Here is a 25460-nt window from a genome sequence, read left to right on the forward strand (position 1 = left end):
AAAAAAAAAAAAAAAAAAAAAAAAAAAAGACTTGAAGGAAGCAAGAGATTATTGTGGAATAAGAGCAAGTAATATTGGTGATGTTGAGCTGGAGCTGTGCTTTGCTGATGCCTCGTGTCATCCTTCCTGAAGACTCACAGGATGTGTACAAAAGAAGAGTGCGTGGCACCCCACATAAGACTTCTTCATTTGATGGGGGAGGAAACGGGGCTAGAGAGGTGACACGATTTCCCCTAGCCCACGTGTGAGTGAGGGGCCTCACTAGGACCAAGTCCCAAGAGTCCTGGCTCCTAGTCAAGGGCTTTTCCACTGAACTGTATTTAGACCAGGCTTCCCACACTTCAATTGGCATCCGAATAATCTAGAGAGACTATCAGAACAGCTTGCTGGGTCCTAGTCCCAGAGACTCTAGTTCATTAGATTTGGATTGAGACCCAAGAATTTGCATTTTGACAGGTTCTCAAGTGATGCTAATGATTCTGGTAAGGGGCCATATTTAGAGAAAAACTGCTGTAACTAGTTTTCACTTCCATTTGGGAGCTCACTTGTTCACTTGGTCCTTGGGAGAGAAATAGAGACCTAGACATTTGATTGATGGCTCAGATGGTATATATTTATCATCTGAAAGAGAAGAATCCAGATTTAGTGAAGTGTTATGAGTGGCCCTCCCATACACAGCCTGAGTGCCTTTCTGGGGCAGGGGTAAAATTTGCTTTCCGGGGCTCAGAGCAGGGGCATGAGTATCTATGGAAGACTCCATTTGGGCCCTTTTATAGATCAAACCCTCCAAGGGAGCTTAAGAATCTATCAGATTATTGTTTTCTGGCATGAACATAGTTTAACTGTACTCTACAAGTACATCTGTGTGCCCTCACCTCGTTCTCAGAGGGTAATGCTTTTGCTGCAGTAGAAACAGAACCGCGTTCTGCCTTTCAGGGTCCATCAGCAAACTCTTCAGATCTGAGATGGTCTGCTCAGCTGAGCTGTGCTCTCTGAGTTGCTGGCAGAGTTATGGCACAGACAAGAATAAGGAAATGGGCAAGGAAATGGAAAAGGAAGGGAGGAAAATAGGTAAGAGGAAAATGAAGAGGGAGGAAAGAGAAAAAAATCCACTAAGAGCGAATAAAAAAAGAGTGTCACTACATGAGGAGATGATGTGTTTTGGGATTTGGAGTCAAACGTTTTGATTTCTTGTCCTAGTACTTTAGGTTTGTTACGTAACTTTTCAGGACCTCAATTTCACCACTTGTAAAATGGGGCTAGTGTGAGAATGAAGGGCTGTTGTGTATGTAAAAGGCATTTGCAAACTAAAATGCATGATCAAAGACCATTTTGATTGTGTGTCTGTGTGTCATTGCTCAAGCCATTCCAAAAGTGTTGTATACAAAAGAGCTTGCTATGCACAAGGGGCACCCGTGTCTAGTGGTCTTGCTTATGTGGGTAATGTGCCTTTTCCTCATTACCCAGGAGCCTGGCATTCCCTTCTGGGACAACGGACATGAGGGAAGGTTTTCTGTGACTGGTAATCTCCAGCTCTCTTCCATACTCAGCCAGATGATCTCTCCTAGTTGCATGTAGCCAGCTTTGCAAGTGGACATATACTGGAAAGACTCAAAAAAGCTTTGGTGCCCCTGGGAGCTGCATTCCATCATCCTGCCTCTTTCTTTGCATCTTTGACAGTCTATCAAGCCCCTGTCAAATTTCACTGCCCCTCTACAGCTAATCAGAGCAGTCTAAGCCAGCTTCAGTCTTGCCTTTTTCATCTTGATTTCAAGTTTAATTTTTAATTACCTGCTCTTGTGTGTCATTTTAAATGGATCTGCTATGCCAGAGACTCTCCAAATAAATGAGGTTCTAAATTAGTCTTCATGTAATTAGACAAGAACTCAATTATTTCAAACATTCTTACTATCTGAGACTTAGATAAAAATAAGCTTTGGGCACCAATAGTTTAAAAGTTTGCTGCTAAGTTATTTGCATTAAAATGACACCTTAAAAAGATTTTATTTGAATTATATTACAATAGCTGGACTGTAACGATTTTCCATTAAGGAGGACTGGATGACTCCTACCTGAAAATGTGTTGCGTATCTGTTCTTCATGTTATTAAAAAATCAGTACTTGCTATTTATCATCAATCTCACGCTGGTAAGATTACAGATCATTATCACAGATACTGATTAGATAGTCATTTCTTGACATTAAAAAAAAAAAGAAAAAAAGACTGTGACTGAAAGTCTTCAGTACACAGTTTATTTTCTGTTCTTCTTCTCTTATTAAGGACTCCGAGAGATTTTTTCTGAAAGATAAAAGTCATTAGGTTTTTATTTTATAGTTTAAAAAGTGGCATTGTGTTCATTATTCATCTACTTCTGAATTTTAACCAATATCAGTAGCAATGCCACATTTCTATGCAAATGACATGATTTATATTCGTTGTTTTGAATTCAGATGCTCCTGATGATTTTCATAGCTTCCATCTTTATTGTCATTACAAACACATTTTTCCCTTCATTGTCATTGTAGGTTACATGTTGTCAAAGACCCATGATGTGCAGAGGAGAACTTTGTGATGATTAGCAAATTGGCCTGACTCAAGGCACTTCCGTTTGATGTTTTAATGGGGAGCATTTCCGCTTCAGTTTCAATTAAAGATGTCAGGGCTAGGAGCGTTAGTTCAAAAACTTAGAAACTCTGCAAATCAGTCACGCAAATGTCATCTTAAAGTTGGCCAGCATACCAGTATTCTTGTCAGGTGGCAGCATCTGTGTTCACGGACTCCCTTACCTCCTCTCCTTCCAACTCCTCCTCTGCAACTCGGTCTCTCAGCCCATGCTTCCCACAGCAGGACCACTTTCTACTGGAACAAGACACGGTTTTGTGCCTGCTTTTACCCATGAAGTTTCTTCTGATAATTCCTTCTCCCCTCCATTCATGCACGCATTCATTCACTTTTGTTTTCAGTGAGTTAGTATTTACTACACACCAGTCACGTATCAGACAGTGGCACAGGCACTGGGAACATAACTGTGAGCAACACAGATGGAAATCCTTGTCCTTACAGAGTGCTTTGCTAGTGAGGAGTCAACACACACACATGCTTTCTCTTTCTCAAGTAAATGTAAAAAGTAGGTGTTGTTTCTACTTACTAAAATCTCCTCATTCCTCAGCTATATCACCTTCTCTGTTAAGTCTTTGTTGATTCGTTCTTTGCCCCAGTTCAGAAGGGAGGGAGTGAATCGCCTGTCCTGCATTAGCTCTGGGTTTTCATTTGTGACCGCTGTAGTGCTTTTTACCTTATATTAAAATACTATTCACTTTACAGTTTATAAAGCAGTATGTCATTGATTATTTAATTCTCGTAACAACCCTGGAAAATGGGCATTATCATCTCCATTTTATAGATGAGGATACAGACTGACCAAATGACTTTACAACCCAGTAAATATCAAAGCCAGGCTTTCCTTCCTTCTGTCTCTCTTTCTTTCCTACATTTGAGGAGCACACATTGCATGCCAGCCAACAGTGCTGGCTCATGGGCAAGTGTGTGAGTGCGTGTGATTAATAAAACCAGGGTTCTTGACCTCATGGAGTTAGTCAGATCACTACACAAATAAATATAAAAATCCACCTCTTAAAAGTACTCCTTAGGAAAGGTTCATGGTTATGGTAGGATTATATAATAGAGATTTGTCTAAGTCAAAACAGTCAGGGAAGGCTTTCTGAGCACCAAAGGATAAGAGTTAAAAGGTGACAGTGGCTGCTGGGGGCAGGCACATGGAGAGTGACGCAGGTAGAGGGAATGTGGGGGCAAAGAACTGAAACCTAAGTCTTTCTCTAAGTCCTGAGTCTTTTTTTTTCTCACTATGCTGCTTTCCTTTTTATAGCTTTTGAGCCTTTAAAATTATAAGCTTTCTATTCCTGGAACTTCTCAGCCTTTTTTTTTTTCCCCTGGACAGTCTAGATTATAAGCTTTTTGAAGACAGTGATTGTGGTTTACATTTCATTCCCCATGGCACCTAGCACATGGCCACAGCAGGGCTTAATTAATTTATAAGTTGAATTAAGTCGAATCTGTAATAAGTAGTCTCACTGTTTCTTCCAGAATTTTATCTCAAGGGTACTAAAGTGGAATGTCATAGTTGAGGAAAATAATATAGCATTATGTTTCTTTCAGGTACACATTCCCACTTCCGAATCCTGCTCTCCTACCCACTCCCCTACCCGGCCTCATTTCAGTCTGGTTTTTCATTAGACATCTTGCCAGAAATCTCTGAGATTCTGTGAGCTGACCTCTGAAAAATGACTCAATGTTAAGATAAATCGTTTTGAGGCTATTATCCTTTATAATACAGGGCCATTTATATTATGATTTAACAATTTTCTAGGTATTTACGTAAAGTTGTCTCATTTGGTCCTTGCCAGTAGAGATTATGTTTCTCCCATGTTACAGATGGAGGCATAGAGAAATTAAACAAAATTCTCTGGGTCCCATAGCTGTAAGATGAGAGTTGAGCTAGAGTTGGAACTAGAGGTCTAATTACTCTCTGTCCAGTGACCAGATTCTACAGAGACAGCGTTGTGAAGTGGTTTAAGAATAAACTCTAGATTCTGAGCACCTGGATTTGATTCCCAGCACTGCTCTTGACCTTGGGCAGTGTATTTGCCTGCTAGGCTTCTATAGCAGAATACCACGCACTGGGTTTTGCTGAAACAAGGGAAATTTATTGTTTCATAGTTCTGGAGCCGAAAGTCCAAGATCTAGGGCCAGCAGAGTTGGTTTCTGGTGAGGCCTCTCTTCCTGGCTTGAAGAAGGCTGTCTTCTCACTGTGTCTTCATGGGGTCTCTTCTCTGTGCTCTTGCACTCCTGGTGTCTCTTCATCTCATATGGACATTAGTCCTATTGGATTAGTGTGTACCCTTATGGTCTCTTTCAACATTAATTACCTTCTTAAAGGATTTATCTCCAGATATATTGGGGGTGAGGGCTTCAACACATGAATTTTGAGGGGACACAACTCAATTCATAACAGACAGGTTATTTAACCTCTTTTTGCCTCCATTTTTTTCCTGTTAACTGGGGCTAGTAATAATACCTGTCTCCTTGTGAGGACTAAGCATGTGATAGGTGTAAAGTTCTGAAATAAAGACTGCTTGGCATGCAGGCATTCCATGGGCATTAGTCAACTTTTTACTACACACTATATCTCCAGAAGTTTCAGTCAATGAACCGGCTAATCCACTGCTCCATTTCCCCTCAGAAAACAACTACAAAAATGAGCAAGCCCCAAATCCTGGTCTCTCCAAAAAATGTATACTGAGTTTTCTAGATTTCCTTGTTTTGTATACAAACATAAACATAGGCTTTGCTTTGTTAATAACCTCATTGTGTTGTCCCTCCCTCCTCTTTTTTTTTGGACAACATATACTAAGATAATAATTATTGTGAGAATTTCTCCAAAACTTAGAACTTTATGTATCTTATAACTAAATCCTATATTCTAGCCAATGTCATCTTTTTTCCAAGCTAAAAAACATTGGGAATATGAGGTCAGGATGTTAAGAGCATCAGCGAGTCTGGCCGAGAGAGGGAAAGAGAAAGAAAAAAAATGAAAGATATAAAAATGAAAGAATTATACCAAAGTTATGGGCCTATAAAGGCAGTGCAGTGTTTTAGAATAGCCTGAGAAATTTATTATTACATTATCCTTAATCCTCTAGGTATTTCACCTTAGCTAGAGTTTAGCGTTTTAGCATTGCAATGTATCCATCTCCAGGAGAAAATTACTCATTTTCTAATGTCTCATTGGAATTTTGAAATGGGTTCTTCTTAAGGCAAGCTCAGAACTATATTTTTTTGTGTAGTGAACTACACAAGAGAAGTCACAGCATTGGCCTGAACTTGAAGTGACCATTATATTGCTTTTAAATTTCAAGGGATGAGGTTCTTATGGTAAAAGGATAGAATTAGGTAAGCAAGATGTGTTAGTCTGTTCTCACGCTGCTAATAAAGACATACCCGAGACTGGGTAATTTATAAAAGAACGAGGTTTGACTCACAGGTCAGCATGGCTGGGGAGGCCTCAGGAAACTTGCAGTCATGGTGGAAGGGGAAGCAAACACATCCTTCTTCACATGCCGGCAGCAAGGAGAAATGCCAAGCAAAAAGAGGAAAGCCCTTTATAAAACCATCAGATCCTGCGATAACTCACTCACTATCATGAGAACAGCATGAGTGTAACTGACCCCATGATTAAATTACCTCCCACTGGGTCCCTCTCATGACATGTGGGGATTATGGGAAATATAATTCAAGATGAGATTTGGATGGGGACACAGCCAAACCATATCACGAGATAACTTGCTTCATTCAAATCTAAAAGTTTATCTGGCATTTCCAGGGTCAGAAAGTACAAAGCCATAGGAAATAAAAAATGTCCAGGTTTCTTCCTCTGTTTTTCAGTCCAGGTCAAACACTGGTCCTTTTTGTGCATTTGACTTTTGAAATGCACTCTGGAATTCTTGTAAAACCTATTTTTTTTAGAGTTCAAGGACTGATCTGGTTAATATTTTTGATAAAGAGGAGGTAAAGCCTTCTCAATGAGACCTGAGGTTTGCAAAAAGTCCAGATTTGCCAGGCAAGCACTTTGGATTATTTGCATTATAAACCAATTATTTAAAATGGTAGCTCCTCTGGTACATTTAGGTATTTTACAAATCATTATCTGCTTTAAAGAGAGCTGGGAAACAGACTAAAGTAGAAAAAGCCATTTCCAGGTAAAGATGCTGCTTTTCCACAAAGGAAAAATTGAGAGACTTTTAGAGTTTCCTCAAAGGGAGAGTAAGTTCCTACTTACAGAAAGATCTCAGAAACAACATGCTATGAAAAATGAGGCACAGAACCATACCATCTATTGCCTCCCTGCTATGGGCCAAACCTTGGATCAGACACATTATGTATTATTTCATTTAATCCTTCAAACATCCATGAAATTTGGTATTATCTCCATTTTCTAAATAAAGAAAATTAGCTTCAGACAGCTGTAAGACAGTTTAGAGCTGGGATTTGAGTTCAGGCCTCAAGCCTGTGCTCTTTCCATATTCAACAATCCCAGAATGAAAAAAGAGAAGCCAATGATTTTGCTTGAAGTGACCACTTCACATTGGTGTACTTTCCTTCCATTTCTTTGCTTTTTTCCCCTTAAAAAGCTGGGTGATTTGACAGAGTCCTCAACAGGGTAATATATAAGAAAGAAGTCAGTGTCACTCCCCTACTCTAAGCAAAAGGGTCATCTAGCTGCCCTATCTTTTATTTTTTCTATATAATTCTACTTTGTATCATACAGAATTATGAGTTATTGGGGTTAGGAGTAAATGAGGATGACAGGAAATGAGCTTAAAGGCAAATATATCCAAGCACCTTTGATTTGGTAATATTATGAACTATAAGAAGATATAGGTATATAGGTGAATGTCAGTTTTTAATACACACCTAGACTAAGGCATACAGTTGGTGCACTGGGTTAATATGGCCTTTGAGAACTTGAACACTTTGCTTTTCCCCTTTTAGGCACTACCGTCTGGAGGTCTGTCTGTTGTCACACAGGGCCAGAGGGGGACAGCTTGACTTCAGGAATTAGGTTCTATGCTGTCAGGAGAGCACATTGTGAGAAACTGGATACTATTTGTCACTTGGTGCGGAATTCAAGGTGATTTTTACATGCCAGCTATAGACACCATGGGACAACTTGCTGAAATAAAGAGAAGGGGCCAAGATTTGGAATGGAAAGATCTGGACTCAAGTCTCAGTTTTATTCCTACTACCAATTTCAGACTGGCTTGAGTAATTCTTAGCCTTGCTGATGATCAGTTTTCTCATCTGCAAAATGGAGATAATTATAATACCAACATTAGAGAATTGAAAGCCTAAAATAACATAACAAAATTTCTATAAACTGCTATATAATCATATGAAAATTAGTTGTTAATATTATTTTAATTCACTGGAGATGATTAATAGTTGCTGTCTTCCTAATTGTCCTCACTTGGTGGCCAGAGGTCTCTGATCTTGATGGCTCTTTTATGATTTGTGTTCCTGTTTACCTACAAATTATACATTTTCTTACCAAATTTGTCATTGAAACTATGTTCTTTAGAAGTCCCAGTTCAGGCTTGACATAAAAATGGCAGTCCAATCAAATTATATTTTTTAGCAAAACTGTAGAATAAAGTGGAAGGTTGGAGGGGACTCGAGGAGGCAAGCAAGAGAGGGGATGTGACTGTTAAGTCCCTGCTCTAATAGTTACCAAGTATGTCTTTCTTTCCATGCCAACTAAATGGGAGAATAATTAACTGCAACAATTCCATAGGGGTTTTGACATTAAATGAAATAATACGTATGTGGCATTATGTGCTTAGAACACAGTAACTGTAAAATAAATATTAACTATTATTAGAAATGGGAAGTTCTTATTTAAAAACTGCTTTGATGAAATCAAAAGCAAAGCTATATAATGCTGAACTGTGTCAAGGTTTGTTCAAGAGAGTTGGTTGCCTACTCTACCAGACCTAGACCATGTCTATCAGATCACTGGCTTAGTCATTGAAAATTTAGCTCCCTTCCACCATTCTTAGGTTCATCATTCTTAACTCCATACAATTTGATTTGAATTGACTTAGTCACCTTTTTTTTTTTTAAATCCATAGGATAACAACCAATTTCACTGGCTTTTAAAATTGATTAATTAATTAACATTCCAATTTCTATTAAGGTTTTGTTGGCTTCCTTCCCTTCTTCGTCTCTCTCTCTCTCTCTCTCTGTCTCTCTCTCTCTTTCTTTTTCACACACACACACACACACACACACACACACACGCACACAGAATCTGTGCAAAGCCTGGCTGAAGTACAGACATGTGTCATACACAATTCCCACCCACAGTCCAAGAGAAGTGGTAAGGTGGATAGGCAAAGGGTAAAATGTGTTGGGAATCTCAAGAACACTGATGACTTAGAGGAGAGATCACCCAGAGAAATTAGGGAGGTTCTCAGGACATGAACTCTGACCTGGACCCTGAAGGATGGTAGAATCCAGCCATGTAAAGACTTAAGGAGAAGAGAGAAGAATATGTACTACAGGCAAGGAGGCAGCAGGAGCAAAGGCATCCAGATGGTCTCCTCTTAGGGGGACCAATATAAGAGATTAGCTACAATGATTGTATCTTCCCCTCCCTGCCTTTTGCAGAGTCAGCTAGGGCACTCTTCATAGCAAAAGTGGGTGTGGTGGTGGAGACAATTTCCAGCTCTGACCTACATTTCCCAAGCATCACATTGTTCCCACATTTGACTTTTTCTTTTATACTTCTTAAATCCTGAGGTTTATCAGTCATCTGAGTGGGTTTTATGTCTAGTATTTACCCGTTCAGATAATAACCACTGTCAAATCAGTCTCTAAGGGACCATTGTGGTGTCTGTTTCTCAATCCTGTGCTTCTCCCTCTAATTTTACTCTGTGATGAAGTAATCAGTGAACTGCAAAGGGAAGCAGTTTTAATTAGGGTCATGCAATAAGGTGCCTTCTTCAACCCCACCTGTGCTAACATCTTGACAATTACCTTGGGCAGGTTCAGTACATAGATTCAGTCTTTTTCATCCATTCTTCGGACTCTTACTGAGCAGGTCTCAGTGCTCCACATGAATGGGGATAAGGAACAATAAAACATGGTCCCTACCTTCCAGGTAGTCTAGAAGAACTAAGAGAACACAGGCAAAAAGTGATTAAGACCGCAAGAGAGGGACACTTAACATTTTTTTGGAGTTAACGAAGTGACAGGTTTTGTTTTTTTTCCCCCCTGGTGGAAGGGTGTTAATGAGGCTGTTCTGTAGGAGGTGGAATTTGAGTTAAGCCTGGAAAGATGGGGATGGTCATCAGGCCATGGGCTGAAAGGTGATGCAGTGAACTAGTTCTTACCTGCGAATGAGCCTCCTGACCCTCAAGCTTTGTTACGCGTCAGTGCCTCATCTTCATATCCAGATTCCTCAATCAGTGATGACAGGTCATTTTCCCTCAAGGTTCTATATCCATCATCTTTCAGAGACAAACCATTCTGTCTAGAATGTTCACGAACTCCGAACACTTACAGAATTATATTAAAAGGATGTTTTTCAGGTTGAATTTTAGCCTGCTGACCTCTCTTAACTTCATGGGGCTTTTGATGTCTATCTCCTCAGGATGAATTCCAAATTTACTCTTGGAAAAAGGTAATATGGATCTACCTGTCAGCATTAAACAGCGCATTTGGTCTCACTCCTGACCACCCTGTCATTACAGATGAGGAGGATATCATAAACAGAGCCATAAGAAAGCCAGACCTAAAGGTAAGTCAACGGATGGCTACTGCTGATGCCAGAGAGATTTCACCCTTTTCCCCTCAAGTGTAAAGTTAAATGCAGCTCCTCCATGGTGCCAATCCTCATTTGATAGTGTTTGTTTAAAACGTGAACTTTGGAGCCAGACACTTCAAATCTCAGCTTCATCCTTCTAAATAGTGCAACCATTGATCTTAACTCTGCTGAGCCTGTTTTCTCATCTACAAGATGATGATAATAATGTCTATTTCTAATATTAATTGATAAAATTTAATAAATTTAGAAATACAAAGATTAAAGTAGTTCCAGGTATATAGCAGATGCTCAATACATACTTGTTCTGTTTTCTTTTCCTTTCTTAGAGGTAGGATCTCACTAGGTTGCAGTGGCTATTCACAGGCACATGATTATAATACACTGCAGCCTCAAACTCCTGGGCTCAAGTGATCCTCCTGCCTCAGCCTCCCTAATAGCTGGGATTACAGGCATGTACTGCCCAGCCCAGTTCTTACATATTAGCTTTTAATAGTGTTGTGCCCTATATTACAATCTATGTAAATGGGTTAATCTTATATTAAAGGTAATCACCCAGGGATATCCCAGGAGGTTTGCTTATGCCTGCAAATATGACCTTATTTGAATTCTTGTCATTCAAATGTATCTGGGTTGCTCCCTCTTCACCCTATTAAATTAGTTCTGCTTGGAGTATGACTAGTTAACATTCATATTAAAAACATTTTGTAAGACAGAATGTTTTCTCTTACATTTATGTATGGGTAGTTAGCTGTTTAGTTTTATGAGCTCAAGGTCAGTTATTTAAAATAATAAAAGTAAATTATGAGCAATTTTCCTATTGTCAATTGTTATCACCCAGTTGTCTTTTTTTTTTGAAATGGAGTTTCATTCTTGTTGCCCAGGCTGGAGTGCAATGGCGCTGTTGTGGCTCACTGTAACCTCTACCTCCCGGGTTCAAGCAATTCTCCTGCCTCAGCCTCCCAAGTAGCTGGAATTACAGACACCTGCCACCATACCCAGCTAATTTTTGTGTTTTTAGTAGAGACGGAGTTTCACCATGTTGACCAGGCTGGTCTTGAACTCCGGACCTCAGGTGATCAACCAACCTCAGCCTCCCAAAGTGCTGGGATTACAGGGGTGAGCTACGGTGCTCCACCTGCCCAATTGTCTTAACTGCCCAAATAAACAAAAACAAAGGAAGTCAGGTACCTCCAAATAATAGTTGCCCTAATCTGTTAGATGTCCATTCACCTGGAGAAGTAAGCTTCCCAGATAGCCTATGTCTTCATAGTTCCATTGCTCTGAAATTCTAGCATCTTTAGTAGCATCAAATAAATAAGTGAACAGATAAATGAAGAAATGGCCAAGTCAACACACAGAATTGCAGGAGGGGCAGGGGTCTTGAAATGGAAAGTTGTGATAGGTGTACTGCCTTCATTTACCAGCTATGGCATAGGCAGTTTGGTTAGTTACTGCCTCTCTGGTCTTGAGTTTCTTATTTATAAAATAAAAGTAATACCCTCCCTTTGCCTTTCTCAGGGCTGTTATGAACATACAATGAGACGATGGGTATTAAGGTCATTTGTGAACTTCAATGAACTATGCTAGTAACAAAACTTTCATTAAAGTCAGAGGAGCTGTCACGGGCTCAGCCTTGATGACAATAACAGCATTACCAAGAGGGTAACATTTAGGGGCATTTAAAGGAGGGGTCCCCAACCCCTAGGCCACCGATCGGTGCCCTGTCCATGGACTGTTAGGAACCAGGCCGCACAGCAGGAGGTGAGCTGCCGGCAAGCTGGCGAGCATTACCGTCTGAGTTCTGCCTCCTGTCAGGTCAGCAGCAGCATGAGATTCTCATAGGAGTGAAATCCTTAATATTGTGAACTGCTCATGTGAGGGATTTAGGTTACAGTGCTCCTTATGAGAATCTAACGATTGCCTGATGATCTGAAACCATCACCCCATCCCCAACATTCGCGAAAAAGTTGTCTTCCACAAAACCGGTCCCTGGTGCCAAAAAGGTTGGAGATCACTGGTTTAAAGGAAGTCTGAAGATTACAGCAAAGAACTATGTCAGGTTTGGAAACATAGGCTAAGAGGAGAAGCTAAGGACCATCTGGCAGGGTTGCAGGCAAAGCTAACACCCAGTGCTTAACCTGTTAAACAAGTTGCTCTTATAACATGTTCTAACAAGAAACCACAAGCAGAAAGCCCGGGGAGAGGAAATCTTCCTGATGCCTGAGCAGAAAGATGAAATTCACCCCGCAGCAGAGATTTGGTTTCGTAATTGCTGTTTCCTGGTCTGAATTTCCAGGAAATGGGCAAATCAGCCTCATCTCTTGCAAATATTGTGCTTATTTAACATCCTCTTACCAGCTTCCAGAGACTCTGAGAGTGATAGGGAAGCAGATAAACTCCCGGCAGAGACGGTTTCTCCTGGGGGAATCGCAAATGTGCTCAAAAGGTCTAGGATGGAGCCATTCTTCTCATTCTGTGAGCAATGGCTTAAGAAACTGTCGGAAGATAATGGAATTTTCTATCCTTTGGCCCGAGGTAAAACTTACCAGTAGCCTCTTTATTTCTCATTATTGCTGCCTTCATCTACAGATGTTTCATGTCTATTATGTTTTATACATTTTTCAACCTCAGTGTGTGGTTTCTGCCTCTTGATAAGAGGTTCTCAAACTGATCAGGGGCCTCACATTGGAACCACAATTTGTCCTTTAAAATTTTTCTAACACAGATTTTTGCATTTATGTAATTAATAAGTAGGCAGCCATCACTTTATAAAGCTTTAATCCTGAAGTCAATGGATTTTCAGTTTTTCCTTTGGGACTAGCTTGAATATGATATCCTTTGAGAGACTGAACTTTGGAGCCAGATGGGCTAGAGTTCGAATTCCTGGCAAGTTACTTCAGCAAAATGAACTTCAGGTGCAAAGTGAAGAGGAAAATAATATCTGCCGTAGCACAGGATGATTGAAAAGACTAAACGTAACATGTGAAAAGTCCTAACATGCCCCCAGAATAGTAGCTGTGATTACAATCCTGCTGTATTTGCAAAATTGCAAAGAATACTGAAGAGAAAAGCAAATTGTGAGGCAAGACGCTTGGGATTCCAACATGTGTCATGATGGCTAACACGCCCTAGAGCCTGTCATTTACAAATATTTCCTTTGCAGATTGTGAAATCTGCAAATTAGAGATTGTGTGTCATTCCTACTGGCAATTCACTCTAAATTGGAAATAAGATATACTTTTTAAATGCAGTATGTTGCAACCAACCTTGCTGAAATAAATCCATTCTGTAAAATAGAAAAAAAAATACAGCATTTTACATGCTATTTGGTAAGTTTGAATGCCTGTGTGTGTGTGTGTGTGCGCGCACGTGCGTGCACGTGCACATGTGTACATGCACATACACCTATGGCATAGAGTTAACATTCATTTTTGGTAACCTAGACGTTGGAGCTAAGGGATTTAAACTGCATTTCTGGTTGATGTGGTTTTGCAAAGCTTTCACTCATTTATTTAATAAAAAATGTATTGAGCACTTATTTTGTGCCAGCTATATGGTCCTTCCAGTTTTAAAATATATCTAATGGTTATAATGACGATAATATTCTTGAGCATAGAATATCTAGAGAGAAACTGAGGTAGAATATAGACATAATCTGTCCAATTGCCTAAATGTATTCATGGGGAAACTGAAGGGCAGAAAAATTTAGTTGAAGTTCTCAAATAGCGGTTTAGCAGAGTAACTACAAAAGGAAGCTCTAGATACTGTTCCTCAACTTTGGCTGCACATTAAAATTACCTGAGGAAAATTAAAAATATTTATGCCCAGAATGCACTGCAGACAAAACAGAATCCTTGAGGGTGGGGCCGAGACAGCAGTCTTTTTCTTTCTTTCTTTTTTTTTTTCTTTTGAGACGGAGTCTTGCTGGGTCGCCCAGGCTGGAGTGCAGTGGCGCGATCTCGGCTCACTGCAAGCTCCGCCTCCTGGGTTCACGCCATTCTCCTGCCTCAGCCACCCGAGTAGCTGGGACTACAGGCGCCGCCACCTCGCCCGGCTAGTTTTTTGTATTTTTAGTAGAGACGGGGTTTCACCATGTTAGCCAGGATGGTCTCGATTTCCTGACCTCGTGATCCGCCCGTCTCGGCCTCCCAAAGTGCTGGGATTACAGGCTTGAGCCACCGCGCCCGGCCCAATAGCAGCCTTTTTCAAAGCTCCCCAGATGATTCCAGTGAGCGACCTGAGAGTATAATAACCATTGCTCTGTGACAATACGTCAGTCTCACTGTTTCTCTTTGTGTTTAGTTAGGTCACCAGTTCATGGAAATTCACATTCACATATGAACTTGCTTAAAGGATCAGAAGCAAGAACACACAATTGTCATAAGCATCAACCCTTCCCTTTTCTCCCACTGCCAACAGTCTCAGACCCTCACTTCCTTATTTTTTTTTTTTTGTAATAACCTCCTCTTTGTTCTTTAGTATTTGCTGCCATCCTAATCTTTTTCAGTATCTTTCACTTTCACTCTTTTTTTTTTCTTTTTTTTTTTTTTTACTGGTTTAATGTGGCTACCAGGATTTTTAAAATTTTGTTTTTAATTGACACAGAGTAATAGTACATATTTATGGGGTACAGTGTGATGTTTTGATACATGTATACATTATGTATAAATCAAATTAGGATATTTGCATATCTGTCACCTCATAGGTTTATCACTTCTTTGTGGTGATAATATTCAAAATCCTGTCTTCTATCTATTTTGGAATATACAGTACAATATTACTAAACATAGTCACCCTGCTCTGCAAAAGAACAACAAAATTTATTCCTTCTATCTAACTGTAACTTTGTACTGTTGACCAACCTTCCTCCATCCCATTGTCTATGCTGTTCCCCCCAGCCTCTGATACCCAATATTCTGCTCTCTACTTGTACGACATCAGCTGTTTTAGATTTCACAAATGAGTCAGATCCTGCAGTATTTGCCTTATTGTGTCTTGCTTATTTCATTTAACATCTCTTCAGGGTTCATCCATGTTGTCAAAACTGACAGAATCTCCTTCTTTTTAAGGCCAAATAACATTCCACAAAGAAAATGTGTATGTACAGTTTCTTTATCCATTCATCCATTGATAGACCCTTAGGTTAATTCCATATCTTGGCTATTGTGAATATTACTGCAATAAACATGAGAGTGCAGATACTTGTCTGACATACTGATTTCTTTTCCTTTAGATATATACCTACTGTTGGGATTAAGGGATCATATGATGGTTTATTTTTAATTTTATAAGGAGCCTGTATACTGTTTTTCATAATGACTGTACTAATTTATATTCCCACTAACAGTGTACAAGAGTTTCTTCTCTTTATATCCTCGCTAGCATTTGTCATTTTTTTTTTGTCTTTTTGATAATAGCATTTTAACTGGAGTGAGGTGATAGCTCACTGTGGTTTTCACGTTCATTTCCCTGATGACCAGTGATATTAAGCATGTTTTCATTTATCTGTGAGCCATTTATATGTCTTCTTTTGAAAAATGTCTGTTTCGGTCTTTTGCCCATTTTCTATCAAATAGTTGTTTTGTTGCTACTGAGTTTTTTGAGTTCCTTGTATATTCTGGATATTAACCCCTTGTCAGATACACAGTTTGCAAATATTTTCTTCCATTCTGTAGGTTGTCTTTTCACTTGGTTAGTTATTTCCTTTGCTGTATAGAAGCTTTTGGCTTGATGTAATTTCAATTGTTTATTTTTGTTTTGGGGTAGCTTGCACTTTTGGAGTCTTATCCAAAAAATCCTTGCCCAGATCAATGCCATGTCAGACCTTATATTTTTCTTTTAGTAGTTTTATCATTTCCCGTCTTACATTTAAGTCTTTAATCTATTTCAAGTTGAGTTTTGTGTATGGTAAGATATAGGGGTCTAGCTTCATTCTTCTGCATGTGGATTGCCAGGTTTCTCAGTTTGATTTATATATATATATATCGAGAGAGAGAGAGAGAGAGAGTGAGAGAGAGAGAGAGAGAAAGAGAGAGAGAGAGAGAGAGAGAGAGAGAGAGAGAGACAGAGTCTTGCCCTGTCTCTCAGGCTGGAGTACAGTGGCAGGGTCTCGGCTCACTGCAACCTCAGCCTCCCAGGTCCAAGCGATTCTCCTGCCTCAGCCTCCTGAGTAGCTGGGATTACAGGCACGCACCACCATGCCCAGCTAACTTTTGTACTTTTAGTAGAGATGGGGTTTTGCCATGTTCGCCAGGTTGGTCTCAAATTCCTGACCTCAAGTGATCCACCTATCTCAGCCTCCCAAAGTACTGGGATTACAGGCATGAGCCACCATGCCTGGCCTATCTCAGCATTATTTATTAAGGAGACCATCCTTTATTCGTTGTGTGTTCTTGGCGCCTTTGTTGAAAACTAGTTGGCTGCAAGTGTGTGAATTCATTTGTTTTCTCTCTGCGGTCCCATTGGTCTATATGTCTATTTCTCTGCCAGCACCGTGCTGTTTTAGTTACTATCGCTTTGTAGTGAAATTTGAAGTCAGATGGTGTGATGCCTTTAGCTTTGCTCTTTTTGCTCTGTTTGCTTTGGGTATCCAGGGTCTTTTGTGGTTTCATACCAATTTTAGGATTGTTTTTTCTATTCCTGTGAAGAATATCACTGGTATTTTGATAGGAATTTAATTGAATCTGTATATTGCTTTTGACAGTATGGGCATTTTTAACAAGATTAGTTCTTTCAATCCATGAGAATGGAATATCTTTTCAATTATTTTTGTCTTCTTCAATTTCTTGCAATAATGTTTTGTAGATTTCAGTATAGAGATTTTTCAAGACCTTGGTTAAATTTATTCCTACGTATTTTACTATTTTTTTGTAGCCGTTGCCAATGGGATAGTTTCTTGATTTCTTTTTCAGATAGTTTGCTATTAGTTATAGAAATGCTGCTGATTTTTATACACATTGATTTTGTATTCTGTAACTCTACTGAATTTGTTTATTAGTTTTTTTTGTGTGTGGAGTCTTTAGGATGTTCTTTATATGATATCATGTCATCTGCAAAAAGGGGCAACTTAAGTTCTTTTCCAATTTTGATGTCTTTTACTTCTTTCTCTTGCCTAATTGCTCTGGCTAGGACTTCCTGTAATATGTTGAATAAAAGTGATGAAAACAGGCATTCTTGTCTTGTTCTAGATCTTACAGGAAAAACTTACAATATTTTCTAGTTTTGTATAATATTAGCTGTTGATTTGCATGGCTTTTCTTGTGTTGAGATGCATTCCTTCTATATCTGTTTTGTTGAGTTTTTATCATGAAAGGATGTTGAATTTTGTCAGATGCTTTTCTGTATTTGTTCAAATGATCATATGGTGTTTGTGTTTCATTCTGTTAATGTGATATTTTATGTTTATTCATTTGTATATGTTGAATCATCCTTGTATCCCGGGATGAATTCCACATGATCATGGTAAATGATCTTTTAAATATGCTGTTAACTTTTATTTTGTTGACAACGTTTGCTTCTAGGTTTGTCAGGAATATTGACATATGGTTTTCTTTTTTGTTGTGCTCTTCTCTAGTTTTGTTATCAGGGTGAAGCATAGATGAATTTGGAAATATTTTCCCCTCTTCAATTTTTTGCAATAGTTTGAGTAGAATTGGTGTTCTTTGAATGTTTAGTAGAATTCAGCAGTGAAGCCATCAGGTACTGAGCTTTTCTTTGATGCAAGACTTTTTATCACTGATTCAATCTCTGCTAATTCATCTGTTCACATTTTCTATTTTTTTCATGATTCAATCTTGATAGCTTACATGTGTCCAGGAATTTTTCCATTTCTTCTAGATTTATCAAACTTGTTGGTATATAATTGTTTATAATAATCTCCTGGGTTTTTTGTATTCCTTTGTTATCATTTGTAATGTCTCTTTTTTCATTTCTGATTTTATTTGAGTCTTCCCTTTTTTTCTTTAGTCTGACTAAATGTTTGTTAATTTTATCTTTTAAAAAATCCAGCTCTTTGGGTTTTTTGACCTTTTGTTTTCTCGTTTTATTTACCTCTGTTCTGATCTTTATTATTTCCTTCTTTCTATTAATTTTGGATTTAGTTTGTTCTCATTTTTCCCTGAGGTGCAATGTTAGATTGTCTATTTGAGATCATTCTTTTTTGTATAGAGGTATTTGTTGCTATATACATTCCTCTTAGAACAGCTTTTTCTGTATCCCATAGGTTTTTGATAAGCTGTGTTTTCATTTTCATTTGTCTCAAGAAATTTTGAAATTTCTCTTTTAATTTCCTTGTTGACCAAAGGTTGTTCAAGAGCATGTTGTTTAATTTGTATGTATTTGCAAAGTTTCTGAAGTTTTTCTTGCTTTTATTGATTTCTACTTTTATACTATTGTAGTCAGAAAAAAATACTTGATATGATTTCAGTTTTTAAAATTTGTTAAGACTTGTTGGTGACCCAATGTATAATCTATTCTGGATACTGTTCCATGAGCAGTTGAGAAGAATGTATATTCTGCAACTGTTGAATGGAATGTTCTGTAAGTGTCTGTTAGGTCCATTTGGTCTACAGTGTAGTTTAGATTTGATATTTCTTTGTTAATTTTCTGTCTGGATGATCTGTTCTTTGCTGTGAGTGAGGTGTTGAAATTCTCTACTATCATTGTGTTGCAGTCAATTTCTCCCTTTGGTTTTATTAATATTTGCTTTACATATTTAGGTGCTCCCATGTTAGGTGCATACATATGAGCGTTAATCCCTTACTGAATTGACTCCTTTGTCATTATGCAATGATCTTCTTCGTCTCTTTTTATAGTTTTAATTTAAAGTGTATCTTATCTGACATAAGTATAACTATTTCTAATCTCTTCTGGTTTCCATTTTCATGGAATGTCTTCTTCCATTCTTTCATTTTCATCCTATGTATGTTATTACTAGTTAAATGATTCTTCATAGGTTGCATATAGTTGGGTCTTTTTATGTTAGAAAGAAAAATGATTGGGCACTGCTTTTCATTAAAAAGAAAACTTCACTGAGGACTTCTGTAACCTCATTATCTGTCTAAGTAATTTCTTCTCAACTCTGGTATCAATACTTTGGTTTCAGTTTGTCTTTCTAGCTTCGTTCTTCATTCTACAAATAGGCGTGCTCACTGGCCTTCTTCCCCCAAACTAACTTGTGAGCAATCTCTTTAAAATACTTTCTATTTTCTCATCTGAGTAAAAGTCTTCTAATCCTTCAACACTGTAACTCATACATCATCTCCATCATATTGCCTTCCTTCATCTTCTCTCTCTTTATGTCTATAGCATTTCAAAAACGTATTTTTTATTTTATTATGTTTTAATTTTTTTAACATGTATATATTGGACGCTATGTCTTTTTTTTGGAAATTTTTCCTTCTTAGTTTATAAAGTAGTAGAATGCAGAGACTAAGTTTTATTCATATATTTTTTTCTATATAGTAGGTCCATGATACATGTTGATTAAATGATGACTTCTAATAAAGAGTACCATTTGTATAGTAGAAAAGCAAAGGATAAGTTAGAAAAGGATAAAATCTTAAATAAGTATGTTAAAGTTTTATCTTTGCTTTTTAAACAAATGCTTCTTTAGCCACTGGTTGCTGTTTATTCTCTGATCCTCAAACTAGAGGTTTTCTTAGTACTTTTCTTTTGCAGGTGAGATGCATAAAAGTGCAGAAAATAAGATATGTTTGGAACTACTTAGAAGGACAGTTCCAGAAAATTGGGTAAGTTGTTTTAGCCAGTACAGCCAAAGAAGAAAAATGTTATCTCAAAAATATTATTGCTAAATATGTTCTTTTCATTATTATTATTTTAGCTCTTTGGAAGACTGGCTCAGTTCTGCCAAGATACATCAAAAATTTGGATCAGGCTTGACAAGAGAAGAACAAGAGATTAGGTACCATGCATGTTATTGCCTATACTAGCTCAAAAGGATTATTATCAGTTAGCCAAATAGACAGCTCAGTAAATAGTTATCTTAATGGATTAATATCAGAAAATATTGTAAAGCTCTATTTAGTATTATTAAATTAAATCTTTCACATACATTATATTACTTCATCTTCAGAGCAACCTTATGGGGCAGGTAGAACAGACATTATCACCACTTCCATACAACAAACGAGAAATCTGAGACTCAGAAAGGTTTCATGGCCAGAACGAGGTCACACAGATGGGAGTTAGTAGCGGAAGAACTAATTCGAGGCCCACACTCCTGGCTGCAGATGTAGTGCTCTTTCTACTCCATACAATGTTTCTCCAGGTTATTATAATATAAAGTTGAGCCAGTTTAGGTTATAATCAAGAAATACATCTTAGATCATGATAATGCAGTTAAATAATAACCATGGAGCAGCAGTAGAACACCATGCAAGATGTGTAGCTCCACAATTCCAAATGAATTATTAGGCAGAGGAGAGAGATTTAGGGAGGGCACTGGTATGTCAAGAGTCTGTGGGCTTTGAACAAATATCTTTTCCTCCCTGGACCCAATCGTAGACAGGGGGAGAAGGACTCTTTAAAGGCCTTGCTGTTCTAAGTTTCTGTGATTCATATGCTTCGCCCTTCCCCATTTCTAGTACTTTGAAGAGATGTAGAGCCTAGCAGAATCTGCATCAGCTGGGAGCTTGTTAGAAATGCATGATCTCAGACCACTTTTCATCCCGTTGAATCAGAATCTTCATTTTAACAATATCACCAAGTGAGCTATATAAATGTTAAAGTTTGAGAAACACTGCTCTCATACATTTGACCAAGCTATTTAATCTGAGCATCGAGGTGGAAGACACAGAGAAAGCGGTTAGTGTTTTCAACAGTAACGTAACTCGTACAATGTCTTTCCTCTGAGTAATCAAAGAAACACATCTCTGAGTTTTAGAGACACTGAATCAAAAAGCCGAATAGTTATGCATGTAGTTATTTTTGAGATCACAGAACTTTCCACCTACATTAAAATATGTTCTGAAGTTTTCCAGAACTACTAAATAGGGCTAGGAAAGTAGAAACAGCATTTCCTTATCAATAAAGGTATTTTCTCTTAACTGTCTCATGGTCTTATAGTAATAAAACCGGAATTGAGGAGAGACAGAGTTGGGAACATGCCAATCCTGAAACTACTTGAATGAGACAATATTTAATATTAAATACCCAAAATACCATTTAGAAAAATATTTAGACCTTGGGAAGAATAGAGTTCTAGAAGCAATATGGTCATATTTATCGTTTTTGCAACTGGGAACCCTCACCTCCCATTATTTTGAGAAGGATGGGAATAGTATATAACAAGGGAGGCTTATGTTGGTCCCACAAGTGAGAAATTGAACATGGAATAGACTTTTTTCTGAATAGGTGAGGAGTGAGTTTTAATTTTATTATTTGTGATGGAGTGATATGTGATTTCTTTCTATAGGAGGTTAATATGTGGGCCTAATACTATCGATGTTGAAGTTACACCAATTTGGAAACTGCTCATCAAGGAGGTAATTTCTCCAGCATTTTCTCTTGGTGTTGGATAGAAAATAAAGAAGTTTGACTCCAGTGAAATAATCAGGAGTGCTACTTGTTAATAAGTAACTATAATATAGAATATATTTTGGAAGTATGCCAAGCATATTATCCTCATATCTCTTGGTTACTCTTTTTCTTCAAGTGGTTCTTTTGCAGATTGCCATATGCAAGACAGGGTGTGAAACTCATTGTACTTACTTAACATTTAGTGGCTGGATGAATGTAATGTTTCTTTTCTTTTTTAATACTGTGCTGCTTGTTTTAACTTCGTGAAACTCAATTTTTTTTAAGCTAATCCTTTTGTTAGGTAACAGATACAAGTTCCTTGGTGCCTAAAAATGTAGGAAGAAAAAACCCCATTTATTCAGCCTTATTAGTACTGCAGATCTCAAGGTATAAGATGAAATTTCCCTTTTGGACCCTATCACTGGGATCCTCATTTTTTCACTTTACAATGATTATTATCAAACCATAGCCCTCTAGCTGTACTCTGGCTTCCCTGTGCTCCCTCTCCACTCCTCCTTGCCTTAGAAAAGCTTACTAAACTTAAGGTGCTTTTAAAGTATTTCCAGCAAGCTGTCAAGCATGAAAGAAAGTAAAACAAACCAAGGGGAATGTTTCTGTGTGCTGCCTCTCTAACCAGAAGAAAGGATTGCCATTTCTGTTTTAGACAGAAGGAAACCAACTAGGGGGAATTTCAGTGAAGGCACAATATGTTTTTTGACCAAAGCTGAATTCCAGCTGTTGAAGTTAACAGCTACTCTCTCGCACAGTGTTCTAGATGCTCTTTTGCAGCTTATACTGCTTTCTACTTAACGAGAACATGCAGTCTTCAACTCACCCATTAATCAAGTTCCTTAACGACTTCAAATATGGCAGGTGTTATGTCATAGAGAAGAAGAGACTAGAAAGTATTTTAACTTTGTAAACCTGAACTAATACTTCACCTTTCTGAAGGCCAGTAAATGTAAACAGGAGATGACAACATTTACTCCTTAAATAACTATTGTGATGGTCAACATGTCAATACATGAGACACTACTTTGTAAATTGTAAAGTGCGGCAGTGATTAAAAGTAAGTGCTCTGGGGTCAGATTGCCTGGGTTTAAGTCTTGGGTCTGTGGCAATCATGGTCGCATGACTTTGGATGTATTTCTCAAGATCTAAGGTTCAGTTTCTTTATCATTACAATGGAGATAAGTAACTTCTGGTTAATAAGGTAATTGTGGGAATTCAATGAGAAAATTCAAGTAAAGTTGCTTAGAGCAGTGTCTGGCACTTGTCAGTTGCTGAATAAATATAATAAAACTATTGTGTGGGATGATGTATGTCATGAAGATGATTATGAAAACAAGTAAATAAAGAGCTAAGTGTGAAGCCTAAAAATCTCGCCTGCTTTCCTGTTTTTATGTCTGCCAACAGGTTCTAAATCCATTTTATATATTTCAACTCTTCAGTGTCTGTTTGTGGTTTAGTGAAGACTATAAGGAATATGCTTTCGCCATCATAATCATGTCCATAATTTCCATATCTTTGACCGTATATGATCTCAGAGAGGTGAGTTTCTCTGTTAGTTCTATGGTTTCAGAAAGGGAAGAATAGTGACTTTATTAAAAATTTGTTAGAAAGGAGTATCAGGAAATAGTCACTTCCTACTCCATAGTAAATGAGACCAAGTTTATAAATATGTAGCACAGTAAGCAGTGTTCAACAATTTAGTTCTTTCCCTTTCCTCCCATTCCAATCTCTGACATTTGAAGTTATTTTTCCTCTCTCTTTAATTTACTTAAGACTAATTAGGCAGAACAACATGCAAAGGTTTATGAACTGTGAATATGTGAAAAAATGCATGTAGAGAATACTGATGGGACTTGAAGATGGTGGAAGAGAGATGGAAGGTGGAGGAGTCTATTTAATATGAACTCCTTTGCCATTTATGTTTGGCTGGTACTCATTTGTCAAGGCCGCAGTCCAACTCCTGCTTTCTTTATGCCTACACCAGGTTTCTAGATACTGTTGGAAAAAAAATTACATAGAACAGATTGGTTGGTTGCACTCTAAATCTGCGAATTCCAACCTCATCTGGGCAAGCCTTCTGTTCATCTCTAATCGAGGTACTCTCCCGTCCTCTGAAATGAGGGTTTCAGGCCATCTCTGTCTTTTGGTGTCTGAGATGCCCGTCTTCTCATATTCCACTCTTTCTTTAATTCAGCAGATATCACTGATTTCACAAAAAAGATGGAAGCCGTAAGACAGAAAATTGTCCAACTCCCCACTTTCCGAGTGCCAAATGACTCATCTCTGCAGCCCCCTCCTGCCCTGACCTCTCATTCCAGTGGAGGAAGTGCCCTTGGCCGTGCCTGCGAGACCATCCTCTTCCGCCTTCTTGGGGTGCTTATGCAGTCCACGAGTGACTCCTCTCTTCTCCTCAAGAGCCTTCCCATCAACATTTAACATTCTCAAATTCTCCTAACTTGAAAACAAAACTCAAACAAAACAGTTTCTTCTCTTGACCATGCTTCTGCCTTCAGCTACTACTATATCACTCTTTTTCCGTTCACAGTAAAACTTCTAGCGTCTCTGTGTCTGTTATCATTAGTTACTCATGTTCCTCTTACTTTTCAGTCATGCCGACATGCCTTCCTCCCTCATGACTCCATTTAAACAAATCTTGTTAAGGTCGCCACTGTGATCCCAAAGCCCATAGATCATTTTAAAATTTAAAAAGTTCTTTTAAAATTAGCTTTTTTTTTTTTCCTTAATAGACAGGGCAATATGTGGCTATGATAAAAATAAAATTCAAACAGAACAAAAGAGTGTGAACAAAAATTAAGCCTCCTTCCCGCTGGGAAAACTTCGAAGTATTCAGGTCCTCTTTCAAGATACATCCACTAGGACCCTATTTTCTGTATACTTTCAGCAATATTAAATGCATATGCATTAATTTGTTTAACAGAATGAATATATCCTATGTACACTATTCTGCACTTGAATTTTACTTATTTATTTCTTTATTTATTTTTGAGACGGAGTTTTGCTTTCGTCGCCCAGGCTGGAGTGCAATGGCGTGATCTCGGCTCACTGCAACCTCTGCCTCCTAGGTTCAAGCAATTCTCCTGCCTCAGCCTCCCAAGTAGCTGGGATTACAGCCGTGTGCCACCACGCCCGGCTAATTTTTGTATTTTTAGTAGAGACAGGGTTTCACCATGATGATCTGAGTGGTGTCGATCTCCTCACCTCCAGTGATCCACCCGCCTCGGGCTCCCAAAGTGCTGGGATTACAGGCATAAGCCACCGTGCCCAGCCTCCACTTGAATTTCTTACCTATTATATCCTAAATATCGTTCTGCATCTGCACAAATACATTTTCTCTAGATGTATCATAATTTTTAACCAGTCCAATATTGATATGCATTTGGTTGTTTCTAGTCTTTTGCTACTAAGACAATGCTGCAAAAGCATCCTTGCACATATATCTTTTCATACATCTATATATGTATGCATATGACACATATTACATATGTA

The 25460-nt window shown here is 38.3% G+C and overlaps 1 protein-coding gene across 1 annotated transcript in view; it reads left to right on the plus strand.

Moving 5' to 3' along the window:
* Positions 1–25460, plus strand: part of ATP13A4 (ATPase type 13A4) — a 176220-nt gene that overhangs the window by 53010 nt on the left and 97750 nt on the right. Inside the window, exons 3-7 of the mRNA XM_011981336.1 lie at positions 10230–10376; positions 20082–20152; positions 20245–20325; positions 21838–21907; positions 23358–23492. Of these exons, the coding sequence (XP_011836726.1) occupies positions 10230–10376; positions 20082–20152; positions 20245–20325; positions 21838–21907; positions 23358–23492 (504 nt within the window). The remainder of the gene's footprint in view (positions 1–10229; positions 10377–20081; positions 20153–20244; positions 20326–21837; positions 21908–23357; positions 23493–25460) is intronic.

Source organism: Mandrillus leucophaeus, unplaced genomic scaffold (assembly GCF_000951045.1).
Source record: "Mandrillus leucophaeus isolate KB7577 unplaced genomic scaffold, Mleu.le_1.0 Scaffold224, whole genome shotgun sequence".
NCBI lineage: Eukaryota > Metazoa > Chordata > Mammalia > Primates > Cercopithecidae > Mandrillus > Mandrillus leucophaeus.